Genomic DNA, 20,345 nt, shown 5'->3' with positions numbered 1-20,345 from the left:
TTAAGAGACCATAACATAGAGGGAGAGATGCAGGTAGCTTCCAATCACTGAACAATTCAGGAAAGAAGTGTACCTGTGTAGCTGATTATCCTGGCAAACCCCTCAAGGAAAGCTACCTGTGCAGTTTGCCAGACTGTATTTGATTGTCTACCTCATGGGATACAAGTGCCCTTCTGCAAACCAGACCCATCTGGGGCCTTCAAGGAGCAGAGCTGGCAAACCCTGCATTATCTTTGGCAGTACAGACAGCAGCCACCGAGCGTGCTGCACTGTACAAAAGACAAAGGAGGAATAAGCAATACAGCGTAATCAGCAAACAGTATGCAAACAGTGAATACTGGTTACTAATACTTACCCATCCCCATTGACGTCAGTGGCCGCCACAGAATATCCAAAATACGCAGCCATCTGGGCAACAGGATTGAAAAGATTTTTTTTTTAATATTTCAATCAAATCTGGCTTAAGTGTTGAACGTACACAATTACAGATTTACAAGTCAGAACATAATGCCTGAGCTCCAATTTACACTTTCTTTCTCATCCTACTGAAGGTTTAAATTAGCACAAACAAGATTAACTCCAACATTAGTGGCCTTTCCCACTTGTCTGATTATAATTTCAATAATGAAATGTTTTGTGACAGCCAGGATCACCAACATGAAGAAAAAAGAAATAAAAAAAAACCGTGAGGTCACTAAAGTACTCAGGCAGAAGGAGAAGGCTTATTAGACAATTCTGCGACGTGCTCTCATCCAATCAGAAGGTAGGACTCGGTGATCAGTAATCTATGCTCAGTTCTGTCCCGTTTCCGGACCCTGGGTCATTGGGAATGGCTGGGCTAGGGAAGGGAAAAGGAGAAGCAGCAGCAGTCACTCCCCACTGAGCTGACTACACAGATGACATTCTGTTTCATGGTCTGTCGATGTGGATCTGGGCAGAGAGAGATACACTCGCAACCTGAGACTAATTAAATCAGAAGCCCAGAGAGGGTATGAAGGCCCCAGAGCATCAGTGCTGTACCTTTCAGCCCACTTTTGAATAATAAACCATTACAGGGTGCTCTAAAACCAAGTGCCTGGATAGCCAGCCCTGCTAGGCACAGCAGTTTGGGTCAGATGGATTTTGTACTTATTTAAAAAAAAAAAAAAAAAAAAAAACAAGGGCAATTTTCGAGCTTCCCACATTGCTGCAAAGCCCACGGCTACTTTTTAGCTGTGGTCTTTGCCACAATTTTCAAAGAGAAAGTGCACTCGTACTTTTATTTTGAAAACTGCCCCAGAAAAAATTACCCGCAGACATTTGCACCTTCTTTATCTGCAGACACTTATTCTGACCAAAAACAACACATGGGGAGGATAACTTCCAAACAACTGTGAGTGGCAACATATATGTGTGTTTATGGCCGCACGCAGTTTTACCACATGTATATTATAGAATACGCCTATCTCTGCCCCACACCATACACGCGTACACAGGCTTATGCATGAATACATGCAATGCATTGAGTGTGGGTACTTTTCCTACCTATTTTGTGTGTAATCTTTTTATTGCATTTTTGTTATATCAACACATTCTTGGCAGTATAAAAGTTAAGGAATATCCCCCCATCCCCACCCAATTTTGTTCCCCATCCCTACCTCCCATCTATCACCACCCTTCATTATACTCTAGATGGTATTATCTATCCAATGCAATCTCTTCACCCATTGGACAGGTCATTTACAATCATGCTGCCAACTTTATAAGGCAATGATTGTAAATATATATTCTAGACCCTTAGAAAAATAAATTTGATTTTAGTCAAGTCATATATATAGTATTTCTTAACTGTGTAATTATGGGTGACTCTAACATAAGCCATTTCTGCAGGATTGCTTTTTTTGCTAATTGAAGTACCTTTCTGCACCATAAACTATATATCTGGTATGAAAAGGCACTCATTGCAGAGTATCAAATAATATGGCTTCTGCCTCTAAAGGTATCCAGATCCCAGTAATTGAGAGGACTAAGTCCATAACCTTTCGCCAAAAGCCTCGAGTCAATGGGTATGACCACACGTGATTATTTTACACGTGAAAGTAAAGTAGGAATTATGTATGTCTTGATTTATTGTGCATAAGTAGGTCAATTTTAAAACATGCACGCATCGAGGAAATTACCAGTTTTACCAGTTAGTCCACCAGTTTGCCCAGTCCCTCTCTAGGTCACATTTAATATCACATGTCAGTTAACAGGGGATAACAATTTTTCTCTACCTCGACGACTGGCTACTATAACATCTTCACGACACGATTCGTTGTCTCAACCAATTAGGACTGATTATCAATTACCAGAAGTCCAACCTACAACCCACTCAAAAGATTCCATTCATAGGGGCCATACTGGACACAAGCAAACACAGGGTCTTCGTGCCGTGTGACAGAAGACTCACCATGCGCCAAGAATACTTACTGGTAAAAGACAAAGGGATCACATTACTGAAACTCTAGCAGAATTACACTGGCTACCGATTGAACACAGAGTACAATACAAAACACTATGCACAATACATAAATTAATTCACGACGAAAAAGCAGAATGGCTGAACAAAGCACTACGTGTACATGTCCTACATAGAAACCTGAGATCTGCTAACAAAAGCCCTTCTAATCATCCCTTCTGTTAAAACAGCAAGACTGACCCAAGTCAGAGAACAGGCATTATCCTTAGCCGGACCTATACTATGGAACACCATGCCCCTAGAGATTAGACTACAGAGAGATTTTAAACTTTTAAAAAAAGAGTTTAAAAACCTGGCTTTTTAAACAAGCATTTTGCAGAGAAAACAGAGAATAGGGGAGTAATGAATACAGGCAGCAGGACACCAGCACACAACACTTAACTCAATATGTGCGATTTTGTTATTTTATTGCACCATTAACATAAGTGAAATATACACTTCAATAGAGTTATACATGTAAATAATACTGATACATGTAGAAAAGGACAATATTTATAACATTCATCAAATAGTCTTTATTATGAAACTATGTAACTGGACTTTAAAGGCACTTCTTTATAGATAGTATTAATATATACAATCCCCATAATTCTATATGTGCCTTTCTGTAAACTGTTGTGATGGTATATAACTTAACAACAGTATAGAAAAGATATAAAATAAATAAATAAATAAATAAATAAATAAATAAATAATCAGTGCATGTAAAAATATACGAGTAAATTGGCAAATAAGCACACGTGTCTTTTAAAATAGTAACTTGTGTGCATGAAAGTAAAAATATGCATGCATTTTTTATTTTTATAAAAAACAGAATGCTCAAGCAGATGCTACTTACGTGCGTATATGCAAATTTTTACTTGAGTAAAGTTTTGAAAATTCACCCTATAATTTTGAAAATCTGAAAGGATGCACATAGTTGTCTCCTGTAACCTAACTCTGCCCCAGGGACAGCTCCACTTCATTGTGGGTAAAAGTACACGGGTTGTGGAATCACATGTGTACCTTAACCCGTAAACTGGGAGAGCAATTTTCAGAATACCAATTAATGCAGATAAAATGCTTTTCACCTCCAGAAATCCCTTGGAAAATTGACCACCTAAAGTATGGTCCCTCTCCTTCCTCTGACTTTCAGGTTTTCCAAAATCTCACTCAGAAATGTCCCCAGAATGTCAGAGGTGATGTTTTTTTAAGTTAACTGAGTTTCTGTATATGAATGACACCTTTCATAAGTCTCTAAAGAACAATTTTCAAAATTTGTTACATGAATAAATACTTATCTGTCTAGAAAAGGCTTTCAAAAATTGCCCTTCTTCCCCATCAGAGAGGGTAAAAGTATGCATGCTATTTCCCAAAACACATACATTCACCCATGGGGTTACATCAGGGGAGGTTTCATTGTGAAATTGCCACACATGTTCCAGGACATACTTTGTACTTGTGCTGTATGCATCAGAGCATTTTCAAAGGGAAGTTCTTCCCTAGGGAGTTTCCCTTTGAAAATCAGTTTGCAGTTCTGTGCGCATTTTAGCTGCACCAAAGGACTGAAAATTAACCATTAAATGCTTGAAGCATTTTTGGGTGAGAATTCAGACAGCTCATAAAAGCATTAATCTCATTACTTATCTGCTCTGGCCTCTGTTATTTATCTTGGCTTTAGCTGAGGTCACATATCTACCATATGCCCACTGTCCACACCTCACTGTATGCTATATATGCCTTACTACTGGTTAATATTTAATTATGCAAAAATGAGTTTCTGTTAGGGACAGAAATCTACTGGGCACATGATCATGGGATTGTATATACATGGAAGGAGGACGCAGTTCCAACTTATGAAACAGCATTCTTTCAACTCCTGAATGCAGCTCAGCTGCTGCCTTAAACTGAATGGTAATTTTCTTTCGTCATTATTTTAGAAGACAAGAGTGTTTGTCAAAGTTCCTGTCTGCCTTCCAAATTATACACTTGGCTTTTTTTTAAGTACACAAAAGATTTCACCTAAAACTTCCTATCCACCTATTGGATGGTGGGGGTGAGGGTTTGGAGGGAGGCATTTTTGGGTACCAGGGCTGGGCTTTTCATTGGGGAAGCAAGATTTGTGGGATTGCAATTGTCTTAAATTAGGGTTGGGAGAGGGTGCAGAAGGAGGTGTGTGGCAGGGGCCACTAAATCCCCAGGGAGTTCTGAATGAGGGGATGATGGGGCCTCTTATAGGGCCATCTGATGGCAGCTCCGGGATGGGGGTGCTGCCACTGTTGTCGCGGCAGGAACACAAAACGTTCTGTGGGATTTACTAAACTGTGGTATTCAGATACCACTGTTCAGTAAATCCCATGGAAAATAGGTTGTGGTAAAATAGCATAAAAATGTGCCATTTTACTATGGCTTAATGAATTACTGGATGATTAAATAAGAAAGTCAGTGTACTTTAACAAAACATGCTTTGTGTAAAGCACTTACATGTAATCAAGGTGTTCCTTTTACTACCTGTTCTTTATTCCTTTATTCCAATATTTACTACCTGTTCTTTATTCCTTTATTCCATATGAGAACAGTGCTTTATTCCAAAGCACTGTTCTCATATGTATCAGAGTTCACAAAACCCACTTCACCAGTTATCCCTGACGACCAAGCTCAATCCAGATGCTCTGAACTTGCACAATTCTTCGAAAACAAAATCCTCAAGCTAATAGCACCTCTGGCTACGTGTAATATAGAACCGCCCCCTCTCTACTCTCCCCCCTTCAGCCAGAAACAAACCTAGAATCCTTCGAACTCACTTCCTCACTCGAAATTGAATCGATTCTCAAAAAGATGAAACCTTCCACTCATCCGATAGAGGCCATTCCATCTAAATTACTACTCACCATCCCAAGCATCATTGCAAAGCCCTTAGCAGAGATCATCAACCGCTCGCTAACACAAGGACTTGTACCAGACACGCTGAAACTAGCCACTCTCAAACCTCTCCTCAACCCAACCTGAACCCTGCAGACCTGCCAATTTCTGCCCCATCGCTAGCCTACCATTTGTCGCCAAACTTATGGAGAGAATAGTTAACAAACAGTTGTCGGAATTCCTAGAAGACCACAAGATTCTCACAACAGCCCAATTCGGATTCCACAAATCCCTCAGCACGGAATCCCTCTTAATCTCATTGACGGACAGAGTCCTCTCCGGCTTAAAGAAAAAGACCCCCTACCTCCTGGCACTTCTCGATATATCTGCAGCTTTTGACACTGTAAAGCATTCTATCCTCATCAACCGGCTCTCAGACATAGGCATCTCAGGATCAGCCTTTGAATGGTTCCGATCATTCCTTAACAATAGGACATACAAGGTCAGAATAAGCAACAAGGAATCACACCCGGTCAAGTCCACTCTTGGAGTCCCACAAGGATCCTCCCTCTCCCCAACCCTGTTTAACATTTATCTTCTCCCACTATGTCATCTGCTCTCAAGTCTAAAGATCACACACTTCATATACGCAGACGACGTCCAGATCCTGTTGCCTATCACTGAATCTATCTCCAACACCATCAATTTCTGGAAGAATTGTCTACAGTCCATAAATTCCCTCCTCACTAGCCTTAACTTAGTTCTCAATACTGCAAAAACGGAACTTATGCTGATCACCCTGGATGACAACTGTCAGGCTGCCAACAATCTAATCACACCGCTAATGATCTCCCCCACTCACGTAAGAGACCTTGGCGTTACTATCGACAACAGGCTGAATCTCAAAAAATTTGTCACAAACACTACGAAAGAAGGTTTTCACAAGCTACACATATTGAAAAAGCTAAAACCTCTCCTCCACTTTCAGGACTTTAGAACAGTCCTCCAAACTATTCTATTTTCAAAAATTGACTGTTGCAACTCTCTGCTAATTGGCCTCCCAGCTATCACCACCAAACCATTACAAATGCTGCAGAACTCGGCTGCCAGGATACTAACCAACTCTAGTAGAGGAGAACACATCACACCTATTCTAAAGAACCTACACTGGCTCCCTATTAAATTTAGAACCATATTCAAAGTTCTAACCATAACCCACAAGGCCATTCATTCCCAAACTTCGCTAAATCTAAGTGACCCACTTCGTCCCCACGCATCATCGAGACCAATCAGAACCAGCTACTTAGGCACCTTATATGCACCTCCAGCCAAGTCATCGCTCAAGAAACATGCATTCTCGACCGCCAGCCCCTCTCACTGGAATGCCCTCCCCACAGACCTTCGGCTAGAAACTTGTAGTCGGACGTTCAAAAAGAAGCTCAAAACTTGGCTTTTCACAAAAGCCTTCACTTAAAGGTCTCTCCCTCAGGGTCAGATTCACACATTTCATAACCCAATATGCGAGATGTCCGACGCCGTAACCATTTAATCTTATAAGTTAATCTCATTATTTCCCCGCTAGCTATATGTTATAATGCATTCAAGCTTTTCAAGTGTGCTGTAAATCCAAGTTTGTTGATTGTTTATGTTTATTTATATTTTGTATATTTATACTTATATTTATAATAATTTAATGTTATTTTAAGTCGTTCGCTGCTTTATCTATAAGTTCATACGAAGTTAGCCCTGTTATCTGTACCCTCTTGTTTGATGTAATTTCCAACTTTGGTTCTATGTAAACCGACGTGATATGTACTAGTACAGGAACATCGGTATATAAAAGCCTTAAATAAATAAATAAATTCCTGATCTCTCTTTTTGATAAACCTGCTACAACCAGAAACATCTGTAATTTAATTTAATTTGCTTAATTATAAATCATCATTATAGGTCAAATGGCCTTAACAAAACAACCTGAAAGGTACACTGATTCGGGTGTAGTTAGTGTACGGACAACCTCTGGTGGGAAAAATATTATAACTGTAACACATTGTGGCAAACAGAGCACATGCCACAACAAAATTTTCCCACTTGTATAGATTGATCAATGTGTCAGGCAACTCTTCACTAATTTATTCTTTAAATTTTGACCCCTCTTAACTGCAAAATATAGGTCTCTCATCAAATCCTGATAAGGTTTTCAAAATGGGCCAATGTTTTTGTATAATATGCTTAACCGCTGTCATTCTGATGGAATAAGGTAAAGAACAACCAGAGGTTGTCTCGTACATACAGTTTACCAGGTCATTTTTCTTGTACTTCTGAGCGAGCCGTTTATGCGATAGTATGCCTGTGTGGTTTAGTCTACGTTGGACAGCCTAAGAGAATGATCAGATTATGTATAATTGAACATAAGAGTAGTGTACGTACAGGTAGGAAGAATGCACCGTTGATTTCCCACTGGCAGGCTGAAAAGCATGAAATTAATGATGTCAAAGTTTTTGTCATCAAGCAGTTGCAGTGTGAATATGGGAGGGATATCTCCCGGTTATTACGGCAATGGGAACAAAGATTCATTTATGAATAGCTTATGCTGGTTCCTCACGGATTAAACATTGAAGTGGAATGAACAGCATTTATGTAAGAGAGGTATGGTGTTGGAATGTTAGAGGTACCATTGATTAAGGATGTGTTGTGCATGGATATGAATTATATGAATAATGTAATTCGGGAAGTTTATAATGGATGTGTGGCATTTTTGTGAGTAGTGTTTGTTGTATATTAAGTGACATCAGGAAGTCTTCTATGGTTGATACCTATACATTGGGGTTGTTGGATAGATTGGCAACAATGTATTTAATATCTAAGGTTTTTGTGAGTAGTACTCATTGGACATTAAGGGACATCAGGGAGTTTTGTATGGTCTACATCTATGTATTAGAGATGTTTTGGATTGTTGGATAGATGGGTTATGATGCATAATATAATTTATGGTGTTAGTGATGAGTCCTGCAAGGTCCATATTGGAAAGATCGGGGAGTTTTAGGTACTTGGTGGTAAGTGTTACTTTGCAGTATATTGTGATGTTTGGTGCATTTATGAGTAGCCCCTTGGTTACCATCTGGGTATTTTCTTAGTGTTTTCACGTCATTCATTGGTCATGTGTGATGACGTCTTAAGTGTGATTGGTTAGTTTCAAAGTCAAATATGGGATTCATTCAAGGTGTTTCTAGTCGCGGTGGCACACTAAGCTGATACTGGGTCATGCTTGGTAGCATCTGTATGCTGTGTAAAACTCTCGAGTGAGAATTCATTCAAGGTGTAACAATTCTTTTTGTAATCCATTTTTGGGGCTATCCATCTCTGGGTAAGTCTCATCTGTTGAGTATTTTAATATAATGGGTAGGTTAAGGTATGATGAGCAGTTTTGGTCATGTTTTGTGTATGTTTTTTCCAGTTTCAGTTAGGCGTGGTACAAGTAGTAGACATTGTATGAAGATGGTTTATTTGAACTTTATGTGAAGTACCAGAGGAGTGGTGAAAACATATAGGGGTAGATCTTTAAAAAATTCGCGATCGCATACTTTTGTTCACGCACCAGGCGCGAACAAAAGTACGCTGGATTTTATAAGATACGCGCATAGCCGCGCGTACCTTATAAAATCCGGGGTCGGCGCACGCAAGGGGGTGCACATTTGTGCAACCTGCGCGCGCCGAGCACAGCGCGCGCTGCCTGATCCCTCCGAGGCCGCTCCGATTTTGGAGCGGCCTCAGAGGGAACTTTCCTTCGCCCTCCCTTCCCCTACCTAACCCACTCCCCCCCCAGCCCTATCTAAACCCCCCCCCCTACCTTTGTGCGCGCCGGCCGGCAGCCCCGCTCCGTCCTCCGGTCCTGGGGGCTGGTCCGGAGGCCTCGACCACGCCCCTGGGCCGGCGCCACGCCCCCGGGCCCGCCCCTGAAACGCCGCGGCACGCTCCCGAAACGCCGCGTCGTTTCGGGAACACCCCCGGACACGCCCCCGAAACGCCCCTTTTCGAAAGCCCCAGGACTTACGCGCGTCCCGGGGCTTTATGCGCGCCAGCGGCCTATGCAAAATAGGCGCGCCGGCGTGCGAGTGCCCTGCGCGTGTAAATCCGGAAGGATTTACGCGCGCAGGCCTTTTAAAATCCGCCCCATATTAGGTTAGTCGTGTTCGTTATCTGTGTATTGTTATTATGAGGTGAATATTATAGGTTATTTATATTTTTCCTAATTCCTTTTCATTTTTTGATAGATATGGCTGGTTCGTCTGTTGAAGCCTTATAGGCGAAACGAGGGTCCCTTGTAGGAAAAAGGGAACTGATGGGTAAAGGAAAACAGACAGTTGGTTATGTGCACTGAAACATGAAGCATGATGAAAACAGAGAGATGAATATAAGGACCACACAAGAATATAGAAAAAGAAAAAGGAACATGAAAAGTGGGTTACGTATATTGGAATGTGAACTGGTTTGGAAATAGGCAGATGAACATATAAGAATGTAAAACAAATTTTAAGAGGACTAAACTGATATTAGTGATATCTAGTTATTCATGTAACTCCTGCTGCATAGTGGTTTATATGGGTGATAGATGGTTATATGATAATGCAACTTGTTCAAATACCTTTGTTTATGTATACGAATATTATGTGTAATTTCATATGCAAGTGATATTTTTGTAGTTTAGACAGTTTGACTATTTTATGGTATGAGTGGGGAATGAATGTGGTTTCATTTTATGTGATTCAAATAATGGGTTGATTAATAAATGTGATTATGTACAGTAAAAAGTGTATGACTCCCTAATTGCATTTGACTTAATAAAACAACCCCAAAACACTTAATAAAACAACCCCAACCTCCATAACTCCAATAGACCGATAAGATCTGCATACAAAGGAACTCTCCAGGCACCTCCATACAAATCCTTTATCCACAATTCCTTTCAAAAACGAACACTGTCATCCGCCGGACCACAGCTATGGAACACACTACCCCCAAATCTACGCCAGGAACAATGTTTTCTGTCCTTTAGAAAGAAACTGAAAACTTGGCTGTTCTCTCAAGCCTTTCCAGTATGAAGCTCTCCCCAACTAGCAATGACTTGCAAAACAATTGTTTATAGTTGCCTGTTGCGCATTTCCTTAAAAAGCGTTTTCTTAATCTAATTCCTTCTACTCTCAATGGTCCTGGATTATTCGCCCTGTTCACTGTAACTTTCATTTTCATAATTTATGGTTTTTCCCCTGGTTGTGATGTAAACCGGTACGATAAGACATGGTCTTGAGCATCGGTATATTAAAAATAAATAAATAAATAAATAAATAAATGTCATCAGGGACAAATTGAGCCAATCTTGGTTTTTGCCCCATTGCATCTAAACAATCCACACATTCAGTGTTGCAAAATTTAGGACTTGCTTAGCCTATCCCTAGAGACATGGGGTTATACAGAAGCCATATTTTTTAGCTTCTGAGGATTTCATTCCCAGAATCCTCTCGCCTTCTTGATCTTCTCAGTGTTCATGTCCATACATGGAAACTTTAAATGGAATTTTGTCAGAGGTTTAGCACGATCTCAAGAGCCTGCAGCTTTCCAGGATGATAATCAGCCAAACAAAGTCACTGAGGAGTACGGGATAGTAGTACTTCAGAAAAAGGCTGGTGAAACAGGGGTGCTTTTTTTACTTCAGAAAGAAATCTATCCTATGAGCAAGAACATGGCAATTCTTATATAAATGAATTTGCTTTGTGTATACGGGTGTCATTCTTGACCAGTCTCTAAATGATGGAGGCATTTAAGAGTGAGCTTTGACACATGCTGTAATTGTTTTAATCATCTTGCTGTAGGGTTTATCATTACTTCAGGACCTTTGCCTCTGGTATATACAAAAAGAAACTGTCAAGAAGCAAATTTAATAAGATCTCTGTAGTTAGCATTATGAGCTGGGTTTTTTTTTTTTTTTTTGCTTCTGTGAGACTCTTGCTAGCTGCAGCAGTGCCTCAATATAAAATTCAAATATAATAATTTTTTTTTTTTCACCTTTCTTGGCTCAAAACTCATATGTCTAAAATAGTCTTTGGACTAACGAACCAAATTCAAGATGGCAATGGACCATCATAATTGGCTAGGACCCTATGGCACATCCCCTTTAATAGGCATCACCATACTACTGTACTTTATACTTTGTGAGGTGTACAATGTTTGCAAACCGCTGTTTACATGTTGCCTTTTTGTTTGAAAAGGCATTTTTTATTGAGTTAATAAATGCAGATTTGAGTAGGAAGATCTAAAATGTGTATTAGGATATTTCTTTTTTTCCAAAAAGTAGAAAGCTGTAGTAGCTCCTGCCTCTTTTGCTGAACTTTTACAGTGTAATCTCCTGTGCATGACCTTCAACTTTCAGCTTGCTGGAAGCTGAGCCCTTTAACTAACATGCATGTTGAAAAGTTAACACCTGCTCTGAGACAGCTATTATAGAGTGCATGCTGAATAGAAGGTGAAGGAGAGCATAACATAACAACTCTGTCCTGCTAAAACCTATTTTGCACTGGAAAACATGCCAATGAATGATTTCTTTTTTACACCAAATAAATGCAGCACATTTTGTATGAAAGAGAAAGCCTCTATTAGATGAGGTTCATACACTGGCTTGAAGATTTATTGACTATGATTATAATCTAGCTTTCCTTTAATTGGGAAGAGACCTCTAAAAGCAGAATGATGAGCTGCGCGAAAAAAGGGGGTGGGGGTGAAATCTTGCAGCTGGACGCATCGTGACAGTGCATTTTCGCCCACCGCAGTTGCAACCAGGCCACACAGTTTTCCATCCATAGTGCCACAGGAAAAGGTGTAGTTATTTCCTGTGGTGCTGTGGGCGATAATGTAGCAAACAGTATCACCCATAGTGCTGCCGGGACATAACTCTGCCCAAACCCCACCACCCACACTCGTCCCCTTCCCCTAATTTGCATAATACATCCACGCATGCAATAAAGCCCTAATGCCAGCGATACTGGCACATTGCGGTTTGAAGAATGACCCGGTCAATTACAGCACATCAGTCTCTCATCCCGCAAATGCGTACTGTTCTCTTGATTTCTGAAGCCTAAATGCATGATTCTGCATTAATGTGCAAGTATCTTAACTGTCAAAGAACTCAACTATTTCTCAAGCTTTTATAGATCATTTTTTTTTGTACTGTCTGCTTCCTCAGGGAGTCCACACTTTTGAAGATCAATGTGTTGGCTGCAAAAGACAAATGTTTCTTTCTAACCTCTTCACAATACTGCTCAAAAGCATACTGAACAGTAACATGCTGATCTTTTAGGCCTTCCGTTAATCACCTCTCTATCCTCAGAGTTAGGAACTACCTCTATTGTCTACAATCAGTTTCTAATCCAATCCAGCACCTTGGGAGTTTATCCCAGTCTGCTCGGTTCATCTGTGAATTTCCTATACAGTACAGTAATAAGAATGTTTCAGAAATCCAAGTAAACTATAACTAGCATAGGCCTCTGGTCATCAGTCAAAGAAATTGATTAAATTTATTTTTCACGATCTCACTTTGGGAAAGCCATGATGCCTCAGATCCTGCATCTTGCTGAATTCAAAATACTCCATTATCCTTTCTTTTAGTAGAGTCTCCATTAATTCACCACTAAGGTGAAGGTAACCAGCCTGTAATTTCCTACCTCCTTCCTATTACCACACTCATGAGGACAGACAATATTGGTCCTTCTCCAATGGAACAATTTGAGTATATTTTAGCTGCAGTGGGAGAGCTGATTTATCCATAAAAATCACTTTTTACACACACAAATGTTTTTCCAAATTGCTCACACCATTTCACAATGCTCATTGTTCCTTCAAGAGATAATATGGGCATGCACTAATATACTAAATTAGTCTTCATTTTGCTCTAATTTCACGAAATATGTCATCATACCTGTTCTCCTGTGAAATTATGTAGGGATGCCATATTTTTCCCATCATAAATGGATACCTGCAACAAGAAACATTCCCATTATTTTATTTTTGACTACAGAAATGCCCAGTTATAAATTATAGGATATGAGAGTTCAAATATTTTATAAGTATAGTAGAAGGGCAGTCCATTTCCTTTCAAGTTTGGAAAAGTGTACTTCATGAAGTATACAATAGTTCCAAAGATGTTCTTTGTATCATGTGACTGCTCAGTATCTATCCCTCTCTCTCTCTCTCTCTCCTCCCTCTCACTTGATCTACCCCTCCCACACAATGCCAAAATGATCTCAGTGCCCATCCAGCAACCTCTCTTAGTCTCAATCATCCTCCTAAAGCTTCACTTTCCCTTCTCAGCCTTAATTCTGTCCCCATCAGTATAATATGTTGATAGTCCCCACTGTCAAGCTTCAATTCACCATGTGTGTATGTTTTTTGGCATGTATGGGAAGCTCCTTATAGCAAATCAAAAAGAAACAAAACTGGGGCTTTGAGATACTGGCTGTCAGTGTGATCACATGGCAACTGGTTCAAAAGCTGATTGGTTGGTGAAAGACTATGACATCAGACTCTTTTCATGACAATGTAACAAACAGGAACTAGCTTTAAATATATATGCCTGATCCCACAATTGAGACATGTGAAATGGTTTATATGTCATACCATGCCCAAAGTTCTGGCCGCTCTTGGAACACCAGAGACAAAATCTGAAAGAAAAGGAAGATAATGCTATAATTCTCTGAGAGATAAAATATAGTCAGATGGTCAAGCATAGCAATAAGTTCAGGGGTTACCAAGAGAGCATCCAATAAGAAAACTACAGTTACCCTCCAGTGATAAAAAGTCATGGAATAAAAATTGCATCTTCCTACTAACTGTAAAGCCTTGGTTTGTCTCTTTCCAATTATATTTCCCAAGTTAACTGGTTAATATTTTATCACTGAAAAATGAATTAAAAATCAGAGCTGGCATGACTACAGTCTGAATAATAACATCATCAGCACCTGAAAGAATATAAAGGGATGTTTATCATCAGACAGACTTTTTCAAATGTAAGATCAGCAGTGACTTGCAACAGAGCCTTCTTTTGCTTTTACCTACCCTCTGGAATAGTTCCCAGAAGAGATGAAATTGACAAAAGAACTACTTCCGTTACGAAAACTATTAAAATTGTGGCTCTTTTTTCAGGCATATGGCCTTCATTGAGATACCGATCATTAGTCATCCTAGTGTATCTTCTTTGGTATCTGCTATAGGTTTGGAAGTTGTCATTAATGGCCGTAGAGCTATGTACTTATGGGTGGGCATTGTTTTTGGATTATCTATGATTACTTTGCACTTTGTTTTGTAATGATGTAAAGTACTGTGTTTTGATGACATAGTTTCTTAAGATTATTTTTATTGTTTAACTGATTCCTTATTTTCTTTGCCTTTATTTGAGAATACTGGGCCGGATTTTAAAAGGGTTAAGCGCATAAGGTACGCGCGTAACCCTTTTAAAATGCCCCTGCGCGCGCCAAGCCTATTTTGCATAGGCTTCCGGCACGCGCAAAGCCCCGGGACGCGCGTAAGTCCCGGGCCTTTCCTGGGGGGGGTGTCGGGGGGGGGGCATGTCGTGATCCGCGTGTCATCGGGGGCGTGTCAGGGGGGCGTGACGCGGCCGGCGCGTCATCTGGGGGCGGCGCCGCAGCCGTGCTTTCGGCCCAGGGGGGTAGCCGTGGCCTCCAGACCAGCCCCCGGACCGGAACATGGCGCGTGGCAGCCGGCCCGGTGCACGCAAAGTTACACCTGCCTCGAGCAAGCATAATTTTCGCGACAGAGGAAGGGGGGATTTAGATAGGGCCGGGGGGATGGGTTAGGTAGGGGAAGGGAGGGGAAGGTGGGGGGAGGCGGAGGGAACGGAGGCAGGTGTGCGGCTCGGCGCACGCAGGCTGCCGATTTTGTGCAGCCTTGCGAGCGTCGACCCCGGATTTTAATGGATACGCACAGCTACGCGCGTATCTATTGATATCCCGCATACTCTTGTTCTCACCTGATGCACGAACAAAAGTACGCGCTCGTAGATTTATAAAATCTACCCCATTATGTTTATTGTACCTCGCCTTGGGAGGCTAAGAAATATTTTTAAAGAAATAAATAAGATTTATGTCTCTCATCCAAATCATAACTTTGGTAGAGTTAGCCATAACAGTGAACAACTAAATGTTTCTTCCCCATAATTAAAAAAAAATTCTAAGGAAAATGGTTTTGAGCACTATCAAACTGCTCTTTAAAGTCATGAGAGGTCTAGAATGAGTAAATGGGAATTGGTTATTTACTCTTTTGGATAATAGAAGGACTAGGGGGCACTCCATGAAGTTAGCAAGTAGCACATTTAAAACTAATTGGAGAAAATTATTTTTCGCTGAACGCACAATTAAGCTCTGGAGTTTGTTGCCTGAGGATGTGGTAGTGCAGTTAATGTAGCTGGATTTAAAAAAGGTTTGTATAAGTTCTTGGAGGAGAAGTCCATTAACTTCTATTAATCAAGTTGACTTAGGAAATAGCCACTGCTATTACTGGCATCAGTAGCATGGGATCTAATTAGTGCTTTGGTACTTGCCAGGTACTTGTAGCCTGGATTGATCACTATTGGAAACAGGATGCTGGGTTTGATGGAATCTCGGTCTGACCCAGTATGGTAGTTTCTTATGTTCTTATGCTCTCAGGTGTCAGGTGCTGTAGCTTAATCCACTGAATGCTATGAAACAGTATAATATTCTGTTGCACTCTTCCCAACATCATAACCTACCATTTGGCAGTGTGTCTTGTCAGGATATTTATCCTCTTGAGCATAAGAACTAAAAAATGTGGGGAGAATGCATTACTTCAAAAAGGGCCATGATTTATCCTTACTTTTTAACTGATCTTTATGTTGCCTTAGTACCAAGTTACTGGCCTTCATTCTTAACATCTCTTCAACTTTAATACCTCCATATTTAAAGATGACCAACTACATCACTTCCTGAAAGTTCATAGCATTTCGTACCTTCTGTTCCATCTCTGTTGAAATCTCCAACAGTCACGGAATATCCTAGAGCACAAACAGAAAGCAAATTACCAGAAAACTGTATTAGCTTTGCCTATTTGAGAATTTTTGAATATTATTTCATTCCACCCACTTCCAAGAGTCATTAGGGAGATGTCCCTAATTATTCTTGGACTAGCCTGAACAAAGTTAAATGACAAAGACTTGAATTGGTATGTTCATGTAATTTCAGTCACATACTGGAAACAGATTTAACAAAATTTCATTTGCAGTTGACTCTTGTCAAACTTTTAAGCTTTTTGTAATCTTTGTATGGAGCAGCAGCCACAAAATTTAAAGGGGGTAATATTCAGCCACTGGCTGGCTTGCAAAGTTAGCTACTTTGGCAAGATATTCAGCAGCACAGCTACACCACTTAATATACCAGACTATCCTAAAATTAGCAAGATTAAGTTTATCTGGCTAACTTTAGGTCTACTCTCGATGTCAGAGTTAGCTGGATAACTTGTCTGGTTAAATTAAATCCATAGAGATGTGCTTCGGGTAAAGATTTTGTGTCTGGCTTCGTTTTAGGGGCCCCCCCACGCAGGAATTTCGTTTTTCCCATGGTTCGGGGGGGGGGGGGTTTCAGGGGCCCTGATTTTCGGGTTAGTGCGCACTAACCTGGCAGAGTAAGCACACGCTAACCATTCCGAATTAGGCAATTTCGTTGACATTGCCTAATTCGGGAAAAACGATTGCACATCCCTACTGGACAGTGCTTATGCTGTCCAGCTAAATTTTAGCCAGATAGGTGGCAGATATATTAAAAAATTGGCATTTAGTTGAATAACTCACAAGTTATCCGGCTCAATGACAGTGAATATGGACCCTCAAGGCTTTATATACTGAACATCAGTTTATAAAATACAAATGACAGTCTGAAGCAAAGCTTTTACTTTTCGCTTTTGCTCGAGTACTTGTATCAATGCAATATACCACCAATTTCAATTCTGATTGATCTTTGTTTTGCCGAAGACAAAAGATTTTCTTTCTCTCTGTTCAATTCAACATAAAAAAAAGACTCTCATACTTATTCTTTTTCTAAATGCTATTCCTTACATAAAACCAGATGTATTGGTTGTTGCAAAACTTTATGCCTGCACTAGGGAAGATACTGAAGTATTAAGCAATCCTTAGACAGGCATAATACCACTATGCCAAGATTGAAGAATTAATTATGTGTGTTGGAAAATAGAAATAATGCTGAGATGTCCTCGTTTGTGTGCTGCACTTGTATGTCATTGCGATGAGGGCCTGGGTTATGCTGACCTGTTAATTTAGACATGATTTAGAATGAGATGATGAAAGGTAAGAAGTGAAATTATGATTAGTTCATTTGAAATGTTTTTTCTTAACCATGATTTTGCAAGAGAGAACATATAAGCTTGGTTGTATATGCATTTCTTTTTCAGAAGTACCCTGAGTGCACTTCCCCTTGAATAAAAATAGATACTTATACTGTTTTAATGATGTGTCTAGTTCTATTTTTGGGATACAAGAGGGAAAATCTTTTTTTAAATTCTACAGTTTCTATACATTTCTTTGCAATTATTGTAGTAGCAGTACAAACAAAAATACCCAGTCTCACACACACACACACATATATACACATACATATAAGGGGCCAGATTTTAAATCTTACGTGCGCGGGTACATTTGTGCGCGCTACCCGGCGTGCACAAATGTACACCCGATTTTATAATATGTGCGCGCTGCCACATGCATGCATGTTATAAAATCCGGGGTCAGCTCATGCAAGGGGGTGCACACTTGTGCACCTTGCTTGCACCGAGCCTGAGGGAAGCCCCGATGGCTTTCCCCGTTCCCTCCAAGGCCGCTCCAAAATTGGCGCAGTATTGGAGGGAACATTTCTTTTGGTCCCCCCCCACCTTCTCCTATCTAACCCATCCCCCAGCCCTACCTAAATCCCCCCCCACCTTATTTTATTTTTTACGCCTGCCTGTTTCAGGCGTATCTTGCGCGCGCCGGCGTGCAAACCTCCACCACGACTGCTGTGCCGGAGGACTCGGCCCTGCCCCCGAACTGCCCCTTTTTTCAAAGCCCCGGGACATACGCGCGTCCCGGGGCTTGTGCGTGCCGCCGAGCCTATGCAAAATAGGCTCGGCATGCACAGGGGTAGGTTTTCGGGGGTTACGCGCGTAACCCTTTGAAAATCTACCCCTATATATACACAAAAAAAACCAAAAAAATACTTCAGTCCCTACCTTCTGTCTCCTTTATTTATTCAAATTCTGTTTCAATAAATCTGTTACAAATTTAACCACGTAAAATCTGATTGCTTCAGATCCTCACCATTCATACATTCACAACTCATTCACTCATCAACCATCCTCATCCGCACATAAAACCATCTATTCACTGCTTTGTCTTCTCATATAGGCAGCAAATTCCCGATTACTCTCATTTCGTAACAATGCAGAAAAACATTCTGACAATTCTAAGACTTTCTATAGTGTCTATACATGTAGCAATAAACTCTGTTGGAGATGCTGATAAGCTAAATGCAAAGGTTCCAGACTGAAGATGGTATATAGAAACCTTGTGATGCACATTACTCCTCTCTGAATTTCAGTTATATCCTTGAGATAATAAATGGGTGCAAACTCCAATAACAGATGGTAGTATGCGTGCCTTCAATCGACCCACCAAACCGGGCTTCTTCCGGAGGATCTTTATTTATAGTTCTATATTATATGTGCGTTGTCTTTTGCACCTCGTTGTTTGTGTTAAATGCATCCCAGGTTAAAAGGATAACCCTACGCTGCCACTGAAGAAGCCTGGTTTGGCAGGTGAAATGATGTGTGAATGTATGAATGGTGAGGATCTGTTGCAAACAGAGATTTTACATGGTTAAATTTTTAATACAGATTTATTGAAACAGAATTTGAACAAACATATATGTACTTTGGAAAATTAGCTTGTTAAATATCTCCCCATTATGACATTTTCATTTGGCTAATGACGATTTTTCATTATCAACTTTCTAAACTGACCAACCACCACTGATATGTCTGTAGATATATCGCTGCATTGCTAGAATGGTAAAACAAGTTGGGATACTGCCTGGATGAAAGAGGTTCTATAATTGCTCATTATTCTTTTGAGAAGTCTTCTGAGCTTCAATATTTGCTCAATTACAAATCTAAAGTCCTTGGTTAACAAGAGAAATGAGAAATTTCACAAGTACATACTCCTACTTCTGTCAATTCACAGCACTTGAAATAACCTTGAGAGCAAGTTCCGTGTGTTCTGAATGCCAGTTCCTAGAATCTTTGTACAATCCTCAAGTATATTTCATATAATAATTTATTTTATTTCCTGGAAAATACTATTAGTTTTTTCTATTCTCTCCTAATATGATAAATGTGCAATTCAATTGATTAGCTTTGTTATTTTTCTTTCAAAATCTTCAATCCCGTCAACATTGTTCTGGTGAACAGGCATCCAAAACTGTATTTCATATTGTAGACAAGGCCTTGTAGAAGAGTACTGTCATTTCATTTCTTCTTGTTCTAATTAACCTTCCTATAGACTGATAGAATCTTACCAGCCTGTATTCACCACATGACTCGGAAACAGCATATTTAGTATCCTGTTATGTTGGGGACTTTATAGAAGGTTGATTGGCACAATAATATTTTTGAACCTTTTTAATTATTTCCATGTGGATCATTAATTATCTTGCATTTTGTGCTTAATATTTATTTTCCTGCAAATAATAAGGTGAACTTTAAAAGAGATGCGTGTGCCAAAATCGGAAGATGTGTGTACATGTAGGACATGTGTGTGCATGTAGGACATGTGCGTTTCCACTTGATTTTTAATAGCCGCCCACATGCACACACATCTCACTTTGTTCAAAAAAAGGGGCATGGTATTGGCGTAGGCATGGTGTGGGTGTTCCGGGGC

At 40.2% G+C, this 20,345-nt stretch overlaps 1 protein-coding gene across 1 annotated transcript in view; it reads right to left on the bottom strand.

Annotated features, from left to right (window-relative positions):
* The window catches only part of ITGAV (integrin subunit alpha V), a 182,176-nt gene that overhangs the window by 62,914 nt on the left and 98,917 nt on the right, over window positions 1-20,345 (bottom strand). The window contains exons 8-11 of the mRNA XM_029605959.1: window positions 16,374-16,418; window positions 14,009-14,052; window positions 13,311-13,367; window positions 356-408 (exon numbers count right to left, since the gene is read on the bottom strand). Coding sequence (XP_029461819.1) covers window positions 356-408; window positions 13,311-13,367; window positions 14,009-14,052; window positions 16,374-16,418 — 199 coding nt within the window. The remainder of the gene's footprint in view (window positions 1-355; window positions 409-13,310; window positions 13,368-14,008; window positions 14,053-16,373; window positions 16,419-20,345) is intronic.

Source organism: Rhinatrema bivittatum, chromosome 6, assembly GCF_901001135.1.
Source record: "Rhinatrema bivittatum chromosome 6, aRhiBiv1.1, whole genome shotgun sequence".
Lineage (NCBI taxonomy): Eukaryota > Metazoa > Chordata > Amphibia > Gymnophiona > Rhinatrematidae > Rhinatrema > Rhinatrema bivittatum.
Note: the sequence above shows the minus strand (reverse complement) of the source record. Positions and strands in the feature narration are given on the sequence as shown.